The following is a 27792-nucleotide window of genomic DNA, read 5'->3' on the forward strand; positions in this document are numbered from 1 at the left end:
TTTATATTAAACGAAATTTTCTTTTTCTTTGTTTTGAAAAAGTATATTAAAATTTTATTAGAAAATATCTCATACTCTTGTGAAATTCCTGCAGATATTATCTGCCATATATGACAAAGCGCCTGTCTCCAAATTACCGTTTAAATTTAATTTAGCACCTTGAGCTGGAAATGCAGTTTCCTAAACGGTTTTAACATTTTTTGTAGACAATTTTTACGGTCTTAAGACCAATTTATGAGCATTTTTGAGAAATATCTCTACAATCTTTACAATTGTAAATCTATTCGACAAACGAGGTAGTTGATGAAGGGATATTTTACAGTCTTCTTGTAATTGAATGCCAGTAACAGCTATTGAGCCTATCTAATTTATTAACAGGCCTTATAAGACATATTAATGTAATGTTTCTTTGGTCCAACATACGTTGAGAAAGAGAAATAGATGTTTATTGAGTTTAATGTTACTTATTTGGTTAGTAATTTTTAATGTTGATTTTATATTGCCGTTTTTATGGCTCTGGTACCAGATTACATGGAAACCATAGAGAAACTGCCAAATCGACGAGTTATGAGGGAGTTCATCTGTGAATATGATATTATTATAGCATCAGGGTAATTCTCTAAAACGGCTAGATAGACAATTACCTCTTGGTTCTTGTGGAAAGTAGCTCAATGCTACATCAAAGGGTGAGGATGGTCAATGAGGTAATTGCCCAGTTCGATAATACGAATCACGTATCGGGTTTGTATTGTAGCTACGACAAATGCGGTATTCTTATTGGCAGTATCCAAGCATTGACTATTCGCGAGACAAAATTGGCCCTTTCTACCAATTTAATTATTCGTCGACGTATGTTTTATACGTTTTAAGTAGGATAGCTGTTCGTCCGAAATTTCCATCGAGTCGTCTCCGTACTCTATCTAAAGTATTAACCAGGTTGGTCATTCATCTGAGAGTGTGACTAAATAAATGGCAGACCCATACTAGTCCAACATTTTTTTGGCATCTATGTAAATGGAGGAAGAGCCTTGTCTTTGGGCCATTCATTTGATCATGATGACATTACAAAGAATCATTAAAAGTTTCATTGTGGTGCCTACAGGTTTAATGTGAACAATACAACGTTTAAAAGTATTAGAGAACAAAAGGATACGCCGGAGATCGCAAAACAATAACCAATATGAAACTTATTCTATTCCACTGCTTAACACAGAAATAAGTTTGTACGATATTTTGTAATAATTCTCAGTTTTTGTGTTTTATTTGTTTTATATCTTATAATTTTTTCGTCATATAGGTTAATCTCTGATTATTAGACATGATTTAAGTCACTTCATATAAATATTCCCAATCAAAGTTGTTAATAACTCTCGTTTACAATAATTCTCCACATTATAAAAGGAATATTTCGTTGAATTTTGATCCATAACTTCAAACAGAGTACTAAGAGTACTCTAATGAACTCTAATGAACTGAAACAAAATTTTTATAAGTAGAATCTATGCAAAACTGATCCAAACCAAATGGTGACGCTGTTGATTATCCGGTCGGCATTGCAGTATTTATATTACACAAAGTTGAGAATGAACAATTGTTTTAAAAGCTTGTATGAATATGGATGTTGTGAAATATACTCTCTACAATAGCCTAGAGTAATTACTTCGTGTTAAGTAAACAATAGCTGATTATAACCATAACCATATATACAAACGTTGGCAACTTCAATCATTTCGGCGTGTGTATGTCGAGCATTATCAAAATTAGAGAGATAATCTAATAGAAACCAGAGTTCATTTTAGTATCTTTGAGACATAAAAATATCTACACTTTGGAAGAATTTACCTCTATTGATTGGATTGTATAATATAGGACAAGAAATGTGAATATTTCTTTTGTAAAAATCATGATTTATTAAATATAAGCTGTAATTTGTATTCCAATTTATTTAGAAAATTTTTTAGAGTTAAAATATGTTTAAAATGACGTAATAATTTCATTACAGAACCGTTTGATGTGAAGTTTATCTCAAGAATCACATTTCTCGGTCGAGAAATCTTAAGATCATATCGACCACAATGTAACAATTAGTACTAACATACTTCAGCAATAACCCTAATAATATCTTTCAATTTCGTGTCATCTCGTTTCACAGGAGAAACAACAACATTAAGCAAAGTCTGCAGTTTTTCTGTCATTTATTGTTTTCACGAAAATGATTGGAATACCTACCGGGAATTAGCATCGGAATTGAAACACAACAATAATCATTATTCTGATAAATTTTAAACTTAGAAGTACATTTGAATTGGAAATGACTAAAATTGGGAAACAACAATTACAAAATGTTGAGGGACTCATTTCAATGTGTATTTCAATTCGTCAACTTTGTAGTAAGTAGTATTATACTCATAAAAGTGTTAATAGAGACATTTTAAATTGACAGTAATCTGTTCACTTCAAAGTAATTAAACTCTAAAATATGGTAAAAAATTGGTTTTATATTGGTGAAGCAAATAATAGAACACATACATACCCAGCTCCATATGCTTTTTGAAATAATGAATTAACAGGTAACTTCAGAGCAAATATAGAAGAATATATAAATAAATACAAGTATTAAGATTAAATTAAATTGGAAGTGAAATGCCAAATATATGCAGTGGCTAATTTAAAACAACCATATAATGTAAATTGATAACAATATTATAAAGTAAAAGGAAATTAGAGGAATGATTCGAGTTCAGAACGGTTCTAGTAACAAATACCGTGTCACACATATTATTTTAATTTATACTGGAGATGGTTATCAAAGGAGCTAAGACCAAGGTCGACTTGAACAGGGGATGAGGAGGAACAGAGAGTATTTTTAAAAATGAAGAATCTACGACTAACGGGATGAATATAGAATAGAGTAAAATGATGTAAATTAGTCGAGCGAATTAAGGATCTTCGAAATCCTCGAAGCATTAGCTGGATAGCAGTATAGACTTTATGACTATCCATATGTAAATTCTATTATTTCACTTCAAAATAAAGAGATAAGATCTTCAGTTATATTCACAATCTAAACCTCTTTTTCTAATATTCACGTTTCATTATAGTTCATAATATTAAAAAAAAAAGAATTTTTCTCACTCAGTTTCTTTGAAATTTGATAAACATTTTTAGTGATTTCTCTTGACCACATTCATTGCTCGACCCTGTGCATAATAACTCTACGTGAATAAAAAAGATTAATTTGAAATTAGAATTTTCTCTAAATTCAATTTGACAAAGTGTTGAAAAAAGAATCACCGCTATTTTAAATTAGCGAACTCACTTCGGAGCTTGTGTCATTTTTATTAAAATTTTACCAATGATATATACCACTCAAGATGTGGTTATAATTCAAAAGTAATTCTCATAGCTTAGAAATTGTAACGATATGAATTTTAACTTTGTAATTAAATTATTGTGCGTAAGAGTATAATATTCTATTCCAAAAATAATGATCACCTATTGTTATTAATTTCCTATGCAGCTTAAATTGGCTTATTATGACGTTCTTCTAATGAGAAATTTAATTTTATTATGTTTATGTTCCAAAGAACTTTTACTATTATGAAAAATCTACTAACATGGCGACTCCGTAACTAAATACACTTCTGTGTACATCTAGGTATCGACAACAGAGGTAGTCGATATGGACTATGCCTCCAAGCAAGTTAATCTTCTTGAACTAATCACGCCACATTAATTGAAGGGTTATGCAAATTGAAAAGTCTCCTCCTCACACACATTCGTTAAATCTGGTGAACCTTGTTGTCACAGCAAAACATTAACGTTACCTTATTGTGAAAACTCCATAGTTTATGTTCAATATGTGGACGTGGCTGCCTTTCTGAAGAAGAACTAGTGCGTGCCTATTTATATTAAGACAGTAAAGTGGTTTGTAGATCCCCGTAACACACAGCTATCATACTGGTAAATAAACACAAGTGTTGATCAGCTGGAGCACCTATTTAGGCGCTGGGATGTACGCCTTGGTTGATCAGTTGATTTTCTTCGTGTTCATCTACCTTCTATTTATTCCTCCTCGATGAAACCCTCCTGATGTCATAGACTGTATCATATAGAATGTTCATCCAATCATCCAATTTTTTAATTCCAATATAACCGGACAGGGTCGACTTCATGTGGGGGACGAGTTCGTGACATAAATAAATAATACACATTAAAAAATACTCGATAACTTAACATGTTTGTACGAAAGAGAGACAGGTTGTTGTTAACAGACCTAAATGGAAATTCCTCGTTCCTTTCATGGAAAACTTTTAAATTTGCTGCCTCTCCCAATTTTTATTCAAATGTGAAATGTTGCCTAACAATTGATAAGAGTATTATGAAAAAACTAATATAGACCTAGAGTATTTATAATATTTTTTAAGAAATATAGCCTCAACAAACTTTTGATGAAACCAAACATAAAAAGTTAAACGACATACGTTTACAAATATCTCGATAATGAATTTAGCTTTGGGGGCATATTAGAACTTAGTTATAGTTTCTATATTCCATATTTGCTAATTTGCAGTTTTTAAGCAGTTGATAAGTTTCTATCTATTCCGATCTTCTTATGGTTGCTTCTGCAATGAATGTGATAATTAATGTCTTTCCCTATGTTGTTATATTCCAAACATTGAAAGGCGTTTCACAGACAACAAACATGCCATTTTTTTCTCTATTATAATACACACTCAAATCATTATTTCCTGCTATTTCAGTGAGTGATAAAATAAATATCTATGTCGCTATTACGAGCAGAGTATAGTTGGCAGAGTACTGTTAATGAACTTTAGAAATCGAAAATTGTAAGGATATGTGTAAGATTAATTTTCTGTGCTTTAAGTTGACAAATTCAGCAGTATTTTACGTTTATATGTTAAGACAAAAATGTACTCAAGCTCAAAATAACAAAGATTCACTAAATTTAAAAAAGAGACATTCTTTCCTAACTTCAGTTTCAACAAAAATTTATGTTTACTATTCAGATAATACATAATTTTGAAACTAAAAATCAATATCTAGATTTTGTTCAAATACGCTCCTTAGTAAGTGTCTTTCCACTTCTGTTTTCCATCAAATTAGTGGTTGAAGGTGAACAAAGCTCATAATAAATTGTATCTGTCGCTGAACTAACCAATGATGAATTTCTGTGATTACAACAATGTTTCGTTTTTATTAATGACCGCAGTCAGGTGTAGTTTATGAAGTGAATGCAATTTTACTTCGATTTTATCTACTCCATTACAGATAACACAAGTTCTAGCAGGTAATTTGTGACTGTTTAGATTGATGGAATTTTAACACTATCAAAACTTTGCTTTTATCGTTCGCAATAACGGTAAACATATTTGGCATTAATAATAATTTCACAGATACACAGAATGTTAGAGGGGAGTTTGGAAATCGGGATTATTCCCAAACATAAATATTTGTACTTCTTTACCTTAAAGGAGGAGCACTTCTCCAAAAATATTTCCCACCACATTGGTTTGATTTATATCTATTGAATCGAATCTCTTTTAATAAATAATAAAATGATTATATACCATATATTTCACGTTCTTTAATTTGAACAAATATAGAAATTTTGTTTCGTCCATCAAGACAAATACACTTTACGGATGCTGAAAGAGCACTGCCTCAAAGAAATGTTTATGAGTGTTGAGCGATTTTCGGTTCAGCTGTGTATTTCATTATTTCCTTCAGATTATTTATTTGAACAAACAGCGGCCGCAAATGAACTTTAATGCTATGATAATTATTTAATATGCTGATACTAGAGTCTTTTCTTCGCGTATTATATTTACTGTTGTGGGCTCAGCACATAAGCTATATCTCATGCCTACTCATGATCCTCAAAATTGAAATTTATGTGTAAAGGGAATTCCAAAAAATCTTCGACAATATTTGTGAACTGTTCAATTTTTCTCTGTTCTACACATTGTATACAGCATTTATCATTGCAAGATTAGACCAACTATTTGAAATATTTTGGTGAATGTTTCTCAACATTTTCTTTATTATAATAATAGATTTTCAACCTATTTTTCACTGTGAAACGTATATCTCCAATTAAACTTCGAAGTAGTCAACATGATGTTTCTCCAACGTGGACTAAATGATGTCAATATAGGCCATGCATACAGTTTTTTAAATATAGGTAATATCATATACATCTATTTTTGCAAAAATTCGAAATTTGCAAATAAAAATAACTACATTAGGTTACGAAAAAAGTGCCTGTTCTTCAAGCACGAATGCACACATGTAAATACATCCCGAAAACAAACGCTTACTTTGATTTATCGTTTGAAAAGAACTTAACAATTAGGATAGTAACTAAATAGGGAATATATTAAAATTTTGTCGTTGATGATCAGATAATAAAAAAATCGTTCGTTAATGGGCGAGTAGTACTAATATCTTTACATATTATTAATCGGACTTTCATTATTTTACAATTACGGTATGTTGTAATAAATATGAAATATATCAACTAAAATTGAATCGGAAATAAGAGGAAAGATATTCCATTATAGTTTGTTGTATAATGTCAGGTGAAAATAATGTAAACAATTGAATATCATCAGCAAACAAATGGGGAATGTACAAACATTTGATTGGATTATTGTTGTTTACACAGAATCTACTGTCAATATGTGTCGTTGGTACACGAAATAAGCATACACTGAATTAATAAGACTAGGAACTTCCAACAAACCATTCAAAAAATATTAAAATGGCACGAATATGGAAAAGCTGCTCTCACTTTTATTTATATGACTCATTTGAATGCGAAAAAATAATGGAAGCATGGAAACATCAAGCATAATTTCTAATTTGGAATTTATGACGACAAACATGTCTTTTTGTATATGAACAAAAGTATAAAGGGAATTTGGTTGAATCCTCACAAAGGTTTTAATTAAATTTTCGATACAAACGTGGAATTAAGTCATTATTTTGGGATTATCCCTTCACATCTTTATTTCATTTCAACAACTTTATACCGCTCGAGAATTACACAGAATATTTGTTTCCAATGTCTTTTTAAGATTTTCATGTCTTACACTAATTAAAAATCAACAAGCACTAAAACCATATATAAACTGCAATATGGAAATTGGCCTAATATCTATAGATTTTGCTTAAATATGTTAACTTTTTAGTAAATGGTACACAACCATTGGGACTAAAGAAAATTTTATCAAATTTCTATTATGAAGAAAAAAAATTAATAATGTTGTTTTTCAATTGATTGTTGGAATGGTAGAATTATAAATAAAACAATCAAAAATATACCCTGTTAATAATTGCTATATATTGAAATAATTCTGCTTTTTCCTTTTTGTTTTCGCATCTTCCTTATGTATATACAGTATAATATTTAATTCTATCTAAGATCGGAATTAGTCTGTGCTCCTTTATGTGGTATAATAAGTACTGGGCTATAAAAGCATGATACACTACTCCGATATAATTTCAAGTATTCAAACTACAGTGTGAAATTTGAAAATATACCGCTCTCTACATTTCAGTCCCTTAGTAAATTTAAAAATATGCAGTTCTGAATCGACCTATCGTGGCGAATATTCTATTGTTTTTTATAGCAATCTATCTAGCAGAAAATCCATTTTCCAGCTAGTTATTATGTTATGCAAAATCACAAAACGAATTCTTGGAGCTACTTCTTTCTTTTTCAATAGTCCACAAAGTCAGAGTTCAGAATGATATAAGAACCTACAAGATCATGATATTCAGCTTGGTCAGCCTACCTTCCTAAAATATCAGCTTTTATTAGTTTGAGTAAAATAACCACCAGATCGTAATTTTAAATACAAAACTATTGTCGTTGAAGAATTCATAATTGATGAAATCATTATTTGACTATCAACATGCTTATCATTCATATAAACCTGAATATTATATTCATAATATATATATATATATATATATATATATATATATATATATATATATATATATTTCTCCAGTATACTCCATATGCAGTTAACATCCATAGCAAAAATATATATTTGACATGATCTCCCAAAGGTAATCACTAAAATTTTCACCTGTCTTCAAAAAAAGTTAAAAAAACTAATTTTAAATCAATATAATAAGAAAAATTAATTTTTCCTTAGTTCTCAAATATGTAGCAGTAATCAATTGGATTATTTGTAGTTTTATTAGAATTTACAAAATAGAGCTATAGATTTCACTTAAATTATTTCATCTTTTACAACTTCTTCGTTCTTATGAATGTGAACCATTTCTAAAAATTCTCTTTTTCGTGTATTAGATTCGGTTCCAAGAATTTTTCGATCCTTATAATTGAATTCATTTTTACTCTTTTGTACACTGAATTAAAATCTAAAACACCCAAAAACAAAAGAAGTAATATTATATATCAAGTACCTTGTACTAATTGTGGCGCTGTCTACATAGGACAGATCACTCAGTATTTAGAAAATAGACTAAAAGGTCATCAATACGATAAAAAAAATAATTCAATTGTTAAAGATGAGGTTATGAAAATTTATATTGGAGAACCACATTCTATTCCGTATTTTTTGCTACGTTTCATTTAACTAACTTTGTAACCTCAACTTTATCGCATGGTGTATTAGTATCCAAAACAATGAATTTCAACTTATCCCAATAGTTGACTTTTCAGCTAATTATTAGAAACTAATAGTCCCCAATGTAACCTGCGTCTATTATATAAATAATTCTTTAAGAAAAAATCACACAAATCACGCCATAAGTTTTATTTTTTTCTCGGTACATTTTAGATTAAGTATGGTTTTTTTGATTAAATTCTATAATTAACATACTTTGGCTTCACTTATACCAAAAATTTTATCTTAAAATGGAATTTCTTACGTATTGTCTATGGCAAACACTCCTACTGTGAGTCTGCTATTCGCACACAATTTATTTAGTAATAAACTAACTTCAATATGAAATATTTGAATTTGACCCTGCTCAATTCAATAAGTCATATCTTTTTAGTGAACGTTTCACAAAACTATATATATTTAGGGGCTATAATCGTCAAAAATATCCTAGCAGACAAATCCGAATCTCATTTTAAATTTCCATTTGATTCTTGTAACCGTGAGTGTAAAGAAAGATCTTATGCATTTAGTCCAAAGAGAGGGACCGGTGATTCATAGCAACGAGTATAACTTGTGGATAAATGCTTGAAGAAAAGTAAAATTTCTCACGCTTTTTAACGACGTAACAGAAGGGCAAAGGTCTTCCTACACTTTACTTAAACATTTCTTAAGGGATGACTTTCAATTTCAGACTTAACATAATAAATTTAGTGAGCCTAAGAGCGGCAGGGTGTAAGTTTGCTTTTTTATACGCATTAACATAAGAAATAAATCCATATGTGGGAGGCATTTTAAAACTCAATATAGTATACAGAGTATGGAGATAACTTCGGCAGCGATTAGAGTCAAAATAATGTTGAAAATATTCATATATTCTTTTATTTTTTTCTCAGTTCCGTGTCTCTAAGTTTCCAAAATAAAAAAGGTCTCATATTAGAAGAAATTAAAATTATTATTATATTAAATTGTCTTTGCCAACTAGGTTATGAATATAAATGTTTGTGAGATTATGGCCATGAAATACAAAAGTATACTCTTCAATACATATTCCAACCTTTCGAATACCTATGTATCCATAATAATATTCGGAAACTGGGAATATATATTGCAAAGAATCGACTTTGGTATTTTATTACCTAAATATCACAACAATCACATTCATATATAAATATATACGCTTTTAACCGAACACACGAGAGAGCTAGATCAGATAAATATGGCGGATTAGGTAATAAATCGTAATGTAATTCGCCTCAATATTCTGTAATAACGACGAATGGGCAGGCGCATTATCGTGATGGAACAAAACTATTTTCTTGAACAAGAAACACTTATATTTTCATACAGTTGTATTTATAAAAATAATAATAATAAAAGCAAACATTATATCATGTTAAATACATCATATGTGAATTGCCAACTGATTTGAATATATATAGAGGTGGAAACAATTCGACTTTAAAAAACACTGTAAATATTAATAATAAATATCGCCTGTCATAGGATTGCGATGGATTTTGATCACACAGTGCATGTCCGTATTATATTTTGATTGAGCACTCTGAATAAGTTTCAACATATTGAGGTTGGGATGAATGTCAATTAATGTGGATTTCCATAAATATATGAAATAAATTAAATATTTTGGTCGTGATTACATCAAAATAGAATTATGTATTAAAATTTATGTTACGAGTAACTAATATACCACTCAAGTTTGATTCTCATAACTATTTATTCACTTATTACATTACAAAGAGAATATCTTATTTTGCCACCAAAATACTGCTGGTTGAGCTAAGTTAAATGTTACTATGATTACATTCAATTAATACCCTTCCTGCAATTACTCAGTTTTATAATTTAAGTTGGAATTTCTGAAACAGTTGGTAAGATTCATACTGAACACAATGTTTCCCACTGTCACTGCACAAACACTCATACTTATAATATCCACGTTTAGATAACTAAGTAATCATTTTCAGAGACTACAATGCCAGAAAACATTATGCTATCTAAGAAAAATTATGATTTCGACAATTATTAAAGGATACGACAAATTCATACTCACATAGAGGCCTCGTCAGGTCCATCAAAGGCCCAGATAAGTAAACAGAATTATAAAAAATGAAGATGTATAGTGAAAAATGAGAATATGGCAACAGAGCAGAAAGTGAAATTCATTTGCTGTACGATAAAACTTTGGAGGCCAATCAAATTATTCACCATATTGTGGCACGGGTAGTAAACTAAGAACTAATAATAAGAACCTTTAAATTGATTGACTAACTGACTTTTCTAAAATGCGAAAATTGAAATTGTTCTCAAAGTTTCCCAAATACGATAATCGGCTGTGTTCCTAACAAATCCCAACAATGCTCTGATGGTAATGACTTAAAAGGAAAGTTAGTTAAATGTGCATAACGTGTGTTTATCAACCGAGTTTAACATCGTTTTTGACGTTAACTTTTTCTTCTCAACTTTACTCCGTCCTTACTACGTACTAACTTTTATCAACATCGCTATAAATGAATGAACTTGATGCTAAAAGTCATTGTCAAAATATTATCAGAATTTATATAAATGGTTTTATAAAATATTGTTGAAAACTAGTACTTGGAAGATTCTGTGAATCATACTCTATCTCGTTTCGTAAGAAAAACGTTTATATGGGATAATCAGGTATTGGAGTTTTTCTATAATAACTTTTTCTAAGGAACTTCCTGTTGCTTTGAAGAAAACTTTATGTACTCAAAGAGTTAATCTAATATTGATAACAATTGCTATAGATGAATGTGAATTCTAAAATGTTTTCAGTATTTTATTTCACTATTTTGATTTCTGGTCACATGATATTCTTGTGTATGCTATTTTTTTTTCGCGCTTTTCTTTTCTGCTCGAATTTTCTAATTGCAACTAAATAGTACAATAAAAGTTCATTCTAGCACTCCGTATGTTGTGGGTTGTAACGGAATTAAAATCAGTGAGTGTGTCGAGTGTAATAAACCTAATATTTATTACTGGAAGCTATTGTCTCTTGTGTAATGTACAATGGCATCAGACGAACCCTTAATATCGACGTATAGGAAGCATCTACTCAAATTTACTTGTCCAAATCTCTCAAATAAAGGCAAACATTAATAGATTAGTTTAATGCAGTGGTTATATTGATGTATACGGCCTGATTACACATCGTCGTAAAATACAAGATGTCCCATTCGAATAGTGTAAAATGATTTTTATAAAAATATTTTGCAAAATAACACTGAGTACCTACTAAAAATAACATTTTTAACGGCAGATAAAATAGTGAAACAATATCTGTTGTAGATCTATGAAAAAATTATCTAATTCTTTTGATGTCACTCGTAAATGGATATTTTAAAAGTGGTATATTTCTCTGAAAAAATTCAATGTATTTGTATTGCCGCATATTTCTTTTCAATTTTTATATATATTTCTTACATGAAATATTTTGAATCATGTATTTACCATCGTAATAAATTCCATTGTTCCTTTCGAAAACTCAAAGCATTTCCCTGTTCCATAAACCCATAAGCATTTCTGATTTTATACACCTGAATCTGATCATGCCATATTCAAAGGCCAAAAAATCATTGAAAGTGAAATAAACTAGCAAGTGTCTAGACCCTAGACCTAGAAACAATGTAAAATTGAACGAGTCAGCGTCCATTATACCTTTTTATTGTTCCAACTATATAAAGTCATATTTCTAATGATTTTAGCTTTTTTTATTAGTAAAGTAAAAGGAACAGTTTCATCTTTTCTTTGAACGAAGGACTTGTTCATACTCATATTTTTGTACTTTTGAAATTGCCGTGATCATTCCACACAGTCCCGTTTGGTTGCACCACAGTCTCGTCGTTTCTCCTGCTCCTGGCAGTTCTGTTTTTTTTTATTGATAGTCATGCCTGTTACTACTGATCAAATGACATTGATTAATATTTTGTAATTGGTTATACGATCGAAATAGATGGCAATTAATGACGTAAGAATAATTGTTCTTCTAAAATTGTTTTACACATAGCGCCCAAGAGCAGTCCCAACTCCTGCCCTCCTGTTATCGCACTCATTTTCAGCTCTTTTCTTTCAACTATTTTTCTTTAAAGTGGAGACTGAAACTGAGGACAAAAAGGTAGGGAAAGAAAAAAATTAAGTTTGGCACATAAATTCTAATTTTGTTTTACACTCAAACTGGTTTCGTAATCAATTCTAGGTGCAATTTTTTTTGTTTTCACAAGACACTTAAATAATACGTTATTTACTGGAACCATTTTTAATACTATTGTCAAAAACTGAAAGTTGTTACAAATAACATTCCAAAATAATATATACCCGGTATTATAAAAAAATAAACTTCTTTAATTTGTTATTCCTTAGACCTTTGGACATATTAATGCATCTAAATGTTCTTGAGTTTAGGTCTCTTCTGTTTTAAAATTAATTTTTTTTTGATAATTTTTAAGAGAAAGATAAATTTTGACGTTTCGACTTTTCTTTAAATCTTCATCAAAATATGATATTGACACTGAAATTTGCTTAATTATATTGATCTATAGATCATGAATATCAAAATAAGGATTAAATCATTTTAGAACTTTGTTCTAATAAGAAAAATTTATTTTTCCTTGGTCACTACATCTTCAATAAATAGCAGTAATCAATTAAATTATTTGTAGTTTTATTAGAATTTACAAAATAGAACTATGAATTTTACTTTAATTATTTGGATCTTTTTTATCATTTATAGCTTTTTCGCTCTTATGAATGTGAACCATTTCTAAAAATTCCCTTTTTCGTGTATTAAATTCCGTTTCAATAATTTTTGAATCTTTATAATTGAATTTATGTTTTTTTGATATTTCATGGTTCGTTAATGCAGTTCCATTTTTTTTTATCCTATTGATGACCTCTTAGTCTATTTTCTAAATATTGAGATGTTTGCTCTATGTATACAGCGTCACAATTAGTACAAGGCACTTGATATATAATATTACTTCTTTTGTTTTTTGGTGTTTTATATTTTAATTTAGTGAAATATACTAATATCATATTTATTGAAATAATTCGATAATTGTTGGGAAAGTCTTTGTACATATGGTAACGAAAAATGTATAACTACAGAACGCACGCCACTGTAGTTTTACCACATCCACAAAATTCCCATCCTTTGTATAAAACTTTTTTATAATTGATATAGGATTTATGATGAAATACCCCATAAAATAAATATTTAATTTAAAATTTTGTGCTAAAAAAATCGACAAAATATGTGGAATTTCAAATTTTTATATAACCTCAATGAATTGACCATTACATTACGAGTCATAATTATTTTGGAAATTCATCTCGTAATACCTATAAAAGATCTGTTCTACCGACTATACCATAGCATTGTTGTTCCTCAATTAGATTCGGTTAAAAGCTCTTGGCACTAATTAGTTTAACTATGGTTGTTCCAGTTCACCCGTTGATTCAAGTTCGAAATCAGTTAGTAGGAGCTCCTGTAAACACGGATGTTACTCTACAGTGTCACGTCGAGGCGTCCCCAAAGGCAATCAACTACTGGACTAGAGAGACTGGTGAGTAGAGAAATCTCAGACGGTGAGGATACTTGACAAAGCACTGACCGACACTAGCCAGTGACAGATATCAAGGGATCTGATACCTACTTGGAACTTTACTTTGCCATTTTGAGCTATGTCACATAATAGTAAGATTCTCCTTTTTAACGCAAAATTGGCAATTAATTGATCACTCCCAAACTAAAATCAAACAAATATACTCAGCATAATTGTATCAATCTATTCAATATAGTCATGTATATGTAAATTTTGTATTGAATTTTTTTTAAATAGTCGAGAAAATTCATTTCAAATAGTGACATGAAGTAAATGTCGTTTATTGTTACCTAAAACAAGATTAAAACCGCTGTTTTCTATTATTTCTATTTCGATAAACTAACACAATCAAAATGTGAACTATAAATTATTTTCCAGGTATAAATATAGAGTATTGCTAGGTTTGTATAACTATATATTCTTTGAACTACATTCTTGGGCGATTGTAATAAATCTGTGTTTTTTTATCAAAGTATGCTCTGAGGTATTGGATCAATTTTAGTCTTTACTAATATACGTTTCCACTACTCCCTAATCTTAGAGCCAGGCGTCAAATGAAAACTGATATGGTGGATATTGATCACAGTGTGATGCATAAAACCTGCTCCCATTGCTGGTTCCACTATTTATATCTTTGCACCAGAACAGAAGATTGCGACGATGTTCAACTGTAGCAGCACCACCAACAAGTGACAGCACCCAGTGTATGCGATAGAAAATAAAATCAAAGCATTTTTTTTAAATCCTTATGACGCTATTAATTACTTAAAAATTAACAAATAATCATTATGTATTTCTATAAAAATATTTTTGTTTCGAATATCCCAGCTCTGTTTATTGTTTTCTACTTCAAATACTCGTCTATGGTTTTCAACACTAACATAACTCTAGAGAAAACTATTTTATGGGTCAGAATTTTTCAATTGCTTCTATAACACAATACAAATCCAAAAAGGGTATGTTTAAAAAATAAAGATGTACTCTGCAATTCAGAGTATCCCAAATCTCTATTTTACTGTTATGAATAAAAAATATTTCTCTTTCTCTCTTTGTGTCACAGAGGTTTTGGGTTTATATTTATTACTTATTAGGTTATAGACGTTCTCATGCGAGATTGATTCACGGTAGTAATAATATAATGTTCCCAAGTTCATTATTTGTTCGTTTATCGAAAAGAATCACTCAACGCTTTTAATCACCTAAAAGACCAGTTAATATGACCTTGGCCTAGTCAAAATTGCTGAAATTGTGCTGCAGCTGTGAACTCCAAAGTAACAAAATGATAGTAATGACAGTAAATCGTGGATTTTTCCTATACAAATACATTGTCTATCATATTTTTTTGTTCTCTTTTAGGTGAAATGATCATATCAAACGAAAAATATTTCATGACCGAAATAAATAATTCATATTACAGTGTGCAAATGAAACTAATTATTACAAGAATCCACAAGGGCGATCTCGGTGGATATAAATGTATATCAAAAAACTCCATAGGAGATGCCGAGGGCAATATTAGACTTTATGGTGAGTAATCATAATTTTTATAGATTTTACTTTTAATGAATCTCTTACAGTCGTAAAACTTCTGCATATTTGAGACCTAAGCATAGCATGGTTGTAAATTTTAATTTATTTGAAACATTAATTGATGCGTTAGCAGATAAAAGACAAACTACACGAGAAGAAGTAACTCAAGATATTAAAGACAAACAAACTTACTAAGTTACCAACAGTTCTTCACAATTATATCAAAATATATATACTACAGTTTATATATGCAGCAATAATATTGAGACACGTTCCTGACCAATTGTAAATTGTTTCAAAGAATTTAAATTAAGGTGATGCAATCGATTATGAATGAAAAATATAAATTACCAGATCATGTATTTGGATTTAAAGAGATGTATTCATTCAAAGTTCTTCGAAATTTTTCTGTAGCAAATTGTAGATCGTATCAAACAAGAAGGACAGAAATACAGTAGACAAAAAATAGTAATAGTAATAATACGTGTTATTCATCTACTGATGATAAGATAAGTACAATTTTTTATAAAGCCCTAAGGTAAGCGATGCAGGACATGTGAGCAAAATTAGTAATAGTATCTCATAAATCAGTGCCTTTGGGATGCAAGAGAGCGGTTTGGCAAGAGAATAAATTGTCAGAGGTTGACAACACGTTAGCTATCTTCAAAGTGAATTCCGTTTGGATCGCTTCAAATGTAATCCAAGTACATTTTTCCGTCGATATGTCACATTAGATGAAGCTTGGGTGCCACCATTATACATAAAAAGAGAAATGTACTTCCAAGAAAGCAAACAACGTTTTTTAGGTCTATAAGGTCATGGCCACGGTGTTTAAGTATTGAATCTGTATTGTTGATTCAGAAAAAGGGCAAAGGATGATTGGATATTAAACTGATCTTCTAACACGACAATTCATCAATTCAACTATTGTTGCAGGAAAATTAGCGATAACCATATATATTTGAAAGTTTCAGCTTCATGAAGTGGTTCTTCCTTATTTTTTTTTTCTTATAATCTTATGTTAAACAGTTGAAGAAATCCAAAGTTAGGATACTGAACCATTTCGAGAATTTTTAGTGAATAGAAGAATAATAATATACTTGAAGGTTGCAAATCTTGAAATAATTGACTTTGGAATTTAATTATCCAAAATAAAGTTTCCTGAATCCATAAATTGATGAAGCTCTATAATACTTTCATTTGATTTTATCTTCATAACTGAGTTATGGAAAGAACTTCGCGGGCCTAGGCGTAAATCCATCAATCCATCACTGCATAACTCTGAAGACACAATTATAATCATTAAACATTAGTACACAGCTTCATTCCGTATTTTGTGAGCAGCTAACATTCTCTCTAAGAAGCTGTGGCCAAGGTGAAAAAAAACTCATTCCTAATCATATATAATTATAAATGATTAAACACGTGTTCATTTGATTATCCGTTTGTTTTCTATGCATTAAAATTTTTTTCTATTACACCCAATAATATTTATACATAATACTGTATAATTAAACTCTGGAATTAGTTTATACTTTTTCATAATTTTTTATCCAAGAACACGGATAAAATATTTAAAGCGAGGCGCCTAAAGATTTCAATAATGAAATCTGATTTGTAATACGAATTTATTTTGCTGGATATGGATATGGAGAGAGTTTTGTTTATATCTAGCAAAATGCCAACCACTGTTTTCAAAATCACATGGCAATTTTCATGCATATTTTTCCCCATCGATAAAAAATACTTTGATTTCCTTGCAATGAAGAGTTGCATCTGGTTTAAAATTTTCACGGCTTTTCCATATCGAACAAAGTTTATTAAGGGTTCACATTAACATTTTCTACGAAGATTGTTCAATTTCACTCGTTTATATTATTCCAGTAAGTTGTTTATTGAATTGTTAACCAGAAAAGAAGTTTATCTAGATAGCCTAAAAAGAGAAAAGTGCGAATTACTACTATAAAAATAAAAAAGTTCGGAAAAAAAACCTCTGGCTTTGAACATTTGATAGCAGTATACAGGGTCGAGCTTATATTTTTATTAGTCTGATTCGAGTCACTACCAGTGGCGTTCTAGTAAATCACTTTAACTTACCTCTACAACAATAATATGGAGGCTTCAAAGCAAACTCAATTTCACTCATATATTATATTAATTTGGAACACTTTAAAGAAAGAATAGAGTTTTCTTGTCAATAAAAAAAATTAAGTTTATAAGAAATATACAGTGTTGAAATAATTCATGGAATAAATATTCTTAAAAAATTATAAAAAATGCTGGGATGCTCGTCTTTTAAAATGGGTTGCGCGCATTACAATCATTAATTTGATTCACTCAAGTCTAACATAATCGGTTTTATTTTTAATGAAACACCTGTATATTTTGAAAAGTTACTGTAAATCTTGATTTCGATTAATTATACCATATATGGTATGTATTGCACACACTGTGTACTCTACCACTACACTAACACTCACAATTACACTGTCTGACACGCGTTTCGTTAACCAAGAGAAATAAATGAATAGACTTTCCTAGAAATTATTTAAAAGAAATACTGTAATACAACCGCCTGTATAATAAAAAGTTCTAAAAATTCCATTGTAGCTGGACAGGGCCAGCTTAAGGACCCATTTCGCGAGCTTATTTGTAACATTAACAGGGTACCGTCTTCACCAAGTACTGTTGATGGGGTGGATAGCCGCAAATTAATATGTGCACCCCAGTATCCTGGAATATCACCTCTACTATATTCCTGACGACTCATCAATCCAACTGGTTACTCGCTATTTTGGTCATAGCCAGTTTCTTCACGTTGGCTTCCAACACATGGTGGCAGAGGCTATGAAGCTATTCCCATAATCGCGGTGGGTGGATTGGTCTTGAAATTCATTTTTGATTACCAGGTTAAAGATGTCCGCGAATCGTGTTGGATTCTCAGCGTTTTGCCGGGATCTGCTCTTCAAGTTTTTCTAATTGACCAAACTTCTTCCGGAAGGCGATTGCTAATCCTCGTGAGGTCTTCATACGGGTAGGGTTGTTGCAAGCCAGCGAATAATTTTCTGGTAGAGTGAACAAGTCTTGTTGCTGTTCTGTAGTGACTCCATATCTAGCTTTGCTGGTTCCATAAATCTTTGAAGGCAAGGTCAGACTCTTTTCACAACTGGTTCACTTCTTCCTGTAGGTCGTGATCTCCTTCAAACGGCGCTAATCGATTTTGGTGGACTACTTTCGGTTTGCTATTGGGGATATTGTTTATGTGATAGATGACATCATTGATCCTTTTCTTGATTGAGTATGGACCTTTCCATGATTTTTGTAATTTTGAAGAAAATCCCTTTATCCTTGTCGGGTTGTGTAGCTATACTTCATCCCTTTCTTTAAAACCGCCGTCTGTTGCTTCTGTGTCATATCGTTTTTTCATTCTGTCGCTGACAACTTGAAGATTCAAGCGAACCAATTTGTGTATGTCGTCCATTATTGTTCTAAATTGGATTACATAATATTCTCCCACTACCTCTTCTCCAGAGGTCGACAGCCAAATTCTAGATCACAAGGAATCCTTATTAGCTGCCTTCTCGTTTAGGAACCATCAGCATTCTTTAGCATTATTTTTAAAAGGCCCTCTTCCAGAACATTGAGCCCAATATGCTTTTAGTGCCGGTGAAAATCTTTACATATCTTGCTAGGTAGGGTAACCGATTTTCTTCCTTCCATTGCCGAATCCTTTATGGGTGAGGATCATTCTCCTGATCTTCTTTTATCCTTGTGGGTGGCCATTCTTCATTAACCACTGTAGTTCTTGAAACTACGGCTTTCTTGGATTCGACTTGGTTACAGTGGGAGGAGTCTGCTGGGCACTGTCGTCAAGACAAGGTGTTGACTTTTTGTTGACCACAGTAAAAGGAGGCAAGCTTCTGATCCTGGTTTGGTGTTGCCCCCTTGTAGACAACTCATTCGCTTACACGTTCTGCGTGCATGCCTTGGCTTATCACAATTCCGACGTTTGCTCTCTCTCTCTCTCTCTCTCTCTCTCTCTCTCTCTCTCTCTCGGCTTCTTGTTAACCCTACCTTTCAACAAGTTAACGATCAGGTCCAATTTATCCTCGTCACCTTCTTCTTATATGGTTGTATTCCCGTTATAATTTAAAATATTCTTTACTGCATCGTATTCAAGAGCTGCGGTCAGGGCATCTTTTAAGGTTTTCGGATGAGTTAATCGAAGCGTCCTGCATATCGTGATCGCGCAGCCATCAATGAAGGCCTGGATACCCAAACATTACATCATTTTTTCTGGTACTGATGGACAAGTAAATCGGACAGGTCGGGCAATATCTACTTCGTACTCTTGAAAAGTGTGCTCACGCTTCTGCCTTAGACTCTTCAGCTGCGATTGGTATAGGTGTTCTTGATGCTCGTAACCATATTGCATGCCCAACCTCTTTTTCAGCTGTTCGAAGTCGTCAGTTTCTTCAAGAAGTATCGTCTGGAGTACATCTAAGGCGTCTCCTCGCAGTGCAATGATCAAGTTCACTGCGTTTTCTTTATCGGACTCATTATTCACTCTATCGGCTGCCTTAAATTGTTTAACGTAGTTGGTCCAAGACTTCTTCCGTCGAACGTTGGAACCTTGACTCGCGTAGAACTACTGATCTCTTCTGTTTTGAGTGGTGCTGTAATTGCATGGTTCTGTATGTTTGATCTGCTTCTCTTCTACTAGAATATCTTCCGCTCTCGAATTCGCCATTTTTCTTTCTAACTCATTGATTTTCTCATCCATCGTTGTCATTTTTTTTTCGATATCCGATTTCAGAGATATTTTATTTTTAACGTCAGTGGCAATGACGATTTTCAATAATAAAATTTTGGCAGAAATGTTGCTTTTCATGGTCGAAACCTTTTCGATAATAGACGTAAGATCGTTCTCCATGGTGGAAATCTTCTCGCCAATATTGGCTTCAGAGTTAAAATATCGCCCTTCATAGTAGTAATCTTCTCGTCAATATTGGCCGAAATATCATTTTATAGTTGAAATATCGTCCTTCATGTTCGATATATTGACAGAAATATCGTTTTTCAAAGTCGAAAAAGTCACTAAGACTATTTATTTAAAACTAACTTACTGCACTACATAGACATATTTATATACCACAAATATATAAATATAAAGTTCTAGAACAAAAAGAAACAATATAAATGAATAAATAGAAATTATTTATGAGAAATACTGTAAATAACCTTCCCGCTATAATAAAAAGTTCTAAAAGGATACATGAAAGGCGCTTTTCCCAATTATATAAAATGTTAATCAAACCGTGCGAATTCGCCGAATTTTAAAATTCCATTGAAGCTGGCCAGGGCAGGGCTAAGGACTCTTTTTCCAAGCTTGTTCGTAACAGTAATATGGCCAGTCTCTATTTTCTGGTACATCGCTTAATTCACTTTCCACTTAACATCGAGAGATAGAAGGAAAGGACGTTTATTGTGAATAAACTGTACTCAACAGTTATGATGATAGAATTGTAAACAGGTTAACTAACTGTCCTAGGAAATCTCTATGTAAAACCACCTTTTCCAAAATCAAAATGAAAAATGAGAAAAATTTGTTATGGTACCTCTCAGTCCTGTTTATAAAAAAGGATTTTTAACAGAGTGGGTTTATAAATCCAACTATATATTAAAACAATTATTGGTAATCCTAAGGATAAAATACCAAATTTGGAATAGCGTGGTATATATGAAATTAGGTGTAGTGATTGTGACGGGAAGTATATTGGGCAGTCTAAGAGATCAATTAATATCCGATTTAAAGAGCACAGCTTTAAAATATGTACGGACCGAGAAATCTAGCATTGCCAATCACGCTGCCAGGCATAATCATTAAATAAATATAAATAATCTAATGTACCTATATATAATAGATTTTCGTCGTGTAGATTTGATCAGAAAAACTTGTATTCATGTTACTGATTACAATTTTCAACAGAAGAGATTGAATGATTAAGTAGGTGGAATTAGAAACCTGTAAATCACATACATAGAATGAAAATTTCAGCAAAACGGATAGGCCATTGGAGCTAGGTGCTAACATATGATAATAACAACGAATTTGATATTTTATTTTTCTTGATTTAATAATTTAACACATTGACAAGTTAATAGTCATGTAATGGTTTCAAAAATTTCAGTTCAGCTTACAAAGAAATTTTATTCTAATAAGATGATTGAATTAGATAAATTAAAAACAAAAGAAAATTATAATAATTAACTATCTTCAAATGCTATTTCCTTTAATTATTTCGCCTTCTATTTGAGTGCATTTCGTGATTCTTTCTTTATTCAGTTCATATGTTTGTCTGGGTGCAGAGAAGCTGATTGTTTTACATATTTGTCTCATTTTGATCACAATTTCTAATTCTTGTTTTATAGAAGAAATTGCGAAAGCTCATGTATAGATTTGTATAATGTGTCGCCTATTTGTCGTTATTCCACGGGATTAGCTATTATGAAAGATTCCAATAACACTACCGGTTTCATTGAAAATAACATTTTAATTCTTAGATAGCTAACTCACTAATAGGAACAGAAAAAACTGAAACATGATGGACATGTAACACTGTTAGGATACCAATTCACACTAATCATAAAATTAAAAAAAAACTCAAAATAGTTTCGTGTATAGATTAAAATAAATGGATAATGCCGATTTTGTCATAGAATATGGGCTCAAAAAAATATTTTTTCCCATAATCATCGAACGAGGCGCTATTTGTCAACTCATATGAAAATTTCAAACTTCATTTGTTTATTTTGAAAAATAACATAAATAACAAAAATATCAAGTGTTATTTTAAGCAAGACACTGAACTCTATTAGGAAACTTTTCAGATAATAGGTAAAAATAATGTTTAGACATTTTTCCTATAGCATTAGGATGGATTGGTAGAATTTACTCTACATTTGTAACAAATAAATATATATAAATATACATAGCTACTGATATTTTAATTATTATTTCTATATTTATATACTACTCTCAATATATCTACGCCGCTACTGATAATGTATATACCAAAGAAACAAAACTGTGAGTGAATTTTAGCAATCTTTATGTAAAAAACCAATTCCGTTTGATTGTCATCGATTTCTTCAAGTCTCATCGACATTTCATAGTTTGAAAGCCGTAAATCAGAAAGTAAGTGGAAATCGTATCTCTAACTTACGAAGCACACAACGTTAGTGCGAATAATTTATTTACAAGGGCGAATCGATGAATAAATGAAAACTATTTGTATCTGACAATACTAAGATTATTTGTTTATTGGCTTAAAAAATTGAATAGTGACTCTTTGAATGAGCATTTATTAATTTGAACAATACCATAAAAGACAATGTATCCATTCGTTTCAGTCGTTTAGAGCATTGTTTTTCAATCTGTGGGTCGCGACCCCCCTAGGGGTCGCGAAGCCTTAGTCGGGGGGTTGCCAACTCAAATCATTTTCTAATTGCAGTCTATTTTTCTCTTTTTAGTCTTAATGTCTACCATTGCAGAAAACGTCAGTTACACAAGTATGAAGTAGCGAATGGCACTAATAATTTTAGAGCTTCCCTTGCTAGCTCTGAATATTCGTGTTTTCTTCTCTTCTAACACACGTCGATACTTTGGGAATAAAATTCAATTTTAAGCATGCCATCAGCAGCTAAATCTAGAAGAGATTCTTTCATATTTGTGGTGACATCAGCCAGATCTATTGACTTGTCCAAAAAAGGGTTTAAAATCCATCTACGCCCATTGTTAGCTTCAGAGTGCAAGTCTTGAAAGTATGTCAAAAGTTTCTCTTGTAAATTATGCAAGCTCTGTATCAGGCAAGACAAGACTTTGGTTTGATGCGTTATCTTCAACAATCTTCTGAACACATGGAAAAGACTCAAATATATTGTTTTGCAGAGAGGATGACCACAAACGAAGTTTTGTGTGAAATGCTTTGACTTTATCTTTAGCTGTTAAAATATTTTTTCTCGACCTTGGAGGTACTTGCTCAAATTATTAAGGTGACTAAAAAGGTCTGCCAAAATGCTAATTTCAAGAGCCAAATATGGTCACAAAGACGATTAGCATATTCAGATTTTGCATCTTGTGAGAACATTAACAATTCAGCTCTCAGTTCTAGAGCTCTTGTCTATACCTTTCCTTTGAATAACCACCTGGCCTCTGTGTGATGAAGGAGATTTTGATGAAGCGAGCCCATATCTTCACATACGATTCTAAATATCCGGGTTTGCAAGGCTTCACCTTTGATAGAATTCACAATTTTTATTACCACCTTGAACACGTCATTTAAATCATAAGGTACTACCTTAGCAGCTGGAGCCTGTCGATGAAGAAAACAGTGTGTTCAGGATATGTTTGGCATTATGGATTTTAATTTCACAACGAGTCCACTATTTTTGCCAGTCATAGCTTTAGCGCTATCGCTACAAGTAGTGATTCATTTTTTCCAATCAATATCGTAGTCGCAAGTGCTTTCACATATCGTACAAACACTGGCCAGAAGTGTTTGCAGGAAGTCTTTTCAAAATAAGAGTTCTTCCATAATACTCTCGTCTGTTTCAAAGCGCACAAACACTATAAACTGAGCACAATCTGAAACATCTGTAGTCTCGTCAAACTGCATAGCAAAATGTTGGCAATTTTTCGATTACTTGTTTTTGAATATCATTGGTCATATCATTTATTCTGCGTGGAATTGTATTATCAGACAGCTTATTGACCATAATTTCAACCATATCAAGAGCTGCTAGCAAAATAAGATTTTCGGCAATTGTATGTGGTTTCCCTGCTTTAGCAACTCGATACGCGACTTGGTAGCTAGCTAATACTACTGACCCATTGACACTGGATGCCTGAAAATAAAAAAAAACAATATAAGAGTGAATAGTCAATAAAAAATAAGCACGTGGAATTTTTGCACACTAAAATTAAGTATAATAAAAAGTTGTATGCAAACAACAAAGAAATAAACATCATAAAACATCAACAATAAAAATAACAATTAGAAAAACTACAACAGCAACAATTAGGAAAACACTATTTTATTACCTTAATCGTAGAATTTTGCTGCTGACTAATAGCTTTCAACTTTCGTTTAAAAAAATCCGACGGCTTATCAGCTTCTTTTTGATGCTTGGTTGTGAGATGCCGTATAAGCTTTGACGGTTTCATACTCTCACGTGATAAAACATCGCCGCAAATTATAGTCCAAGATCCCAGAGCCCCCAGACATTACTTATTTTCTGAGTAACGAAATATATGGCATAAAGTAGTTTAGTATATACTAGAAACGTACACATGCTCGCTAGCTTGATTCGAGGACCAATTTACAGGTACCAGGTGCTACAGGTTTAATAAAATCTTACTTACTTTTCTTAAAATCTGAGAGCTGATTTTGATATATTTTTCATAGAATATTATTAATAATCGATATTCAACACTGCCAGACACTTCCCGTCGGCGTTAATTTCTGCCAGACGCTTTGAAGCTTGCAAGAAATTATCCTAATTTTACTTACATTATGAGGCTAAGAAAATCTGTTTTGCAAATTGAAAAAAAATACCACAACATATATCAGCACAACATTTAAAAAAAGGAGAAATATCGGTACCAAAAAATTTATTAGATTTTTATTCTACTTTGATAGTCGGTAGTAATCGACAACGGAAAAATAATCTAAATGTACTCGTCAAATTAAATCTTATTGTGAAGATGTCATATATGGTGTTCATAATGGAAGAATTAAAACCTCAAAGCATATTATGCTTGGAATGACTTTAAAAAGCTTAACAAGCAGTCGCAAAATCGTTGATATTATCCATAGATATAGACATTGCATTAGTTATCCAGGAGTAGAAGAACTAGAAACCAAAGCAACATTTACTTCAGTTCAAAAATCAAGTGTATGTCCCGAAACGATTAAAAAATTACCACATCTATGTACCGGTGTTGCTTTTGACAATTTTGATCGGTTTGTTGACACAAAGAGTGGCAAGGACACGCTACATGATACTGTTGGGATAATTTACCAAAACGTTAATCTGAATACTACACATGAATCACAATTAATAGATATTAGTAACGAAGTAACCGTAAACTCTAATAAAAGGAGACGAAGAACATTTGAAGCCGTATCTATGGATGTGGGTGAAGAACCATATTCTAAAAAAATGGAGATGACAACTAAGTTGGAATTATCGGCTCATGAGGGTAAAAATTTACAACCTGTAAATGTACAACTATACAAAACGATTGATACAGTTTGGATGATCAGTCATGCTTTACAGTTACCGAATATTCCAATGTGGGTTGGCTTCAATTGTTTATTAAGCGATAATAATAGTCCAAAACAAATAATCTCTCACTTAACTCCCATTAATGCATCACCCACTAACAAATCAGTAGTTTTGGAGACTATGAAACAAAGCCAGAAAATTTGTGAGAAAGTAAAGCAGTCTTCCATCCAAGTAACGACGATCTTGCAATTGCCAAAGTAGCTTTACAAATTCAAGCTACCGAGAAACCACATCTTGATAATTTATTCATACATCTGGGGACTTTCCACATCATGATGGCCTATTTTAAAGCTATTGGCAAGGTTATTACAGATTGTGGCTTAACCAATATTATGGTTCAGAGTGATTTGTTAGCTTCGGGATCTGTAAGTGGATTTGGCTTCATGATGAGACATCAAACATCAACGATAATGATGAAGATTAGAACATAGCAGAACACTCATTAATAAATAATAATGAATTAATATTTACGTTAATCCTTTTAAAATTGATTTTCTTCTTGTACAATTAATATTCTAATTAATTATTGTTTGTTGAAAAAAAAAACATTAAGTATACACATATTTTCTAAATGAAAACAATAAAAATCTTTTGCTTTGAAACCAAGAACTCTGTGTTAATATTTTTGGATTTCATTATACTGCCTTTATTTCAATAAATACCCGTTAAAATATTGTTTAATTTTAAATAAAAATTTTCATTTTCATTTCATTTCATTAGACCAATAATAGTTTAATAGAGCTGTGTTATGGTGCCAACCTAATTATCATGCTCGCGCTTATATTCATATCGACAATTAAATTGTTATGAAGCCTCAGAATGTAAGTAAAATTAGGATAATTTTTTCCAAGCTTTAAAGCGTCTGGCAAAAATTACCGTCGACGGAAAGTGTCTGGCAGTGTTGAATATTGATTATTAATAACATTCTATAAAAAATATATCAAAATCAGCTCTCAGACTTTAAGAAAAGTAAGTAAGATTTTTTTATACCTGTAGCACCTGGTACCTGTCAATTGGCCCTCGATCCGAGGAGCATGCGTACGTTGGGCGGATGTAATTTGGGCGCTAAAGAATTAATGTACTTTTTGCAACATGTAAACTAGGCGCCAAGACCGAAGGGTCATTTTAATCCTATGTGTATTTTGGGCGCTAACCGACTGAAGTACATGATTTATGAAATACAGTTATTTATTAAATCACCGACATTTATAATAAGATATATTTTTGTATTTTTAGATTTTCTTATAAGAGAAATGACCTATTATCACTTAAGGTCTGAAAAAATTTACCGTTAGAAGGGGCTACTTTGCACTTTTTTTAAATGAAAAATCTGCCCTCAATAAAGTTTCCTCACAACATTTTTGTAACACTCTACAGAATAAAGTAAATTTTATATTTCTTTATATTTTTATTTAGTACTTAGTACATATTACATATAAAATAAGAGATTTACATAACCTAACCTAACCTAACCTAACCTAACCTGACCTAACCTAACCTGTCCTAACCTAACCTGACCTAACCTAACCTACTTAAAAATCTATCAAATTTCCCTCTATTGGGTTATTTTATGACTCGAACTACCTGCACTTCTTAGCGCCGAA

At 31.5% G+C, this 27792-nt stretch overlaps 1 protein-coding gene across 6 annotated transcripts in view; it reads left to right on the top strand.

The window, feature by feature from the left end:
• The window catches only part of LOC130895224 (lachesin-like), a 296621-nt gene that overhangs the window by 263893 nt on the left and 4936 nt on the right, over positions 1–27792 (top strand). For all 6 annotated transcript variants that reach the window (XM_057802439.1, XM_057802446.1, XM_057802454.1 and 3 more), the window contains 2 exons: positions 14150–14269; positions 15665–15835. In XM_057802439.1, coding sequence (XP_057658422.1) covers positions 14150–14269; positions 15665–15835 — 291 coding nt within the window. The remainder of the gene's footprint in view (positions 1–14149; positions 14270–15664; positions 15836–27792) is intronic.

This window comes from Diorhabda carinulata, chromosome 1 (assembly GCF_026250575.1).
Source record: "Diorhabda carinulata isolate Delta chromosome 1, icDioCari1.1, whole genome shotgun sequence".
Lineage (NCBI taxonomy): Eukaryota > Metazoa > Arthropoda > Insecta > Coleoptera > Chrysomelidae > Diorhabda > Diorhabda carinulata.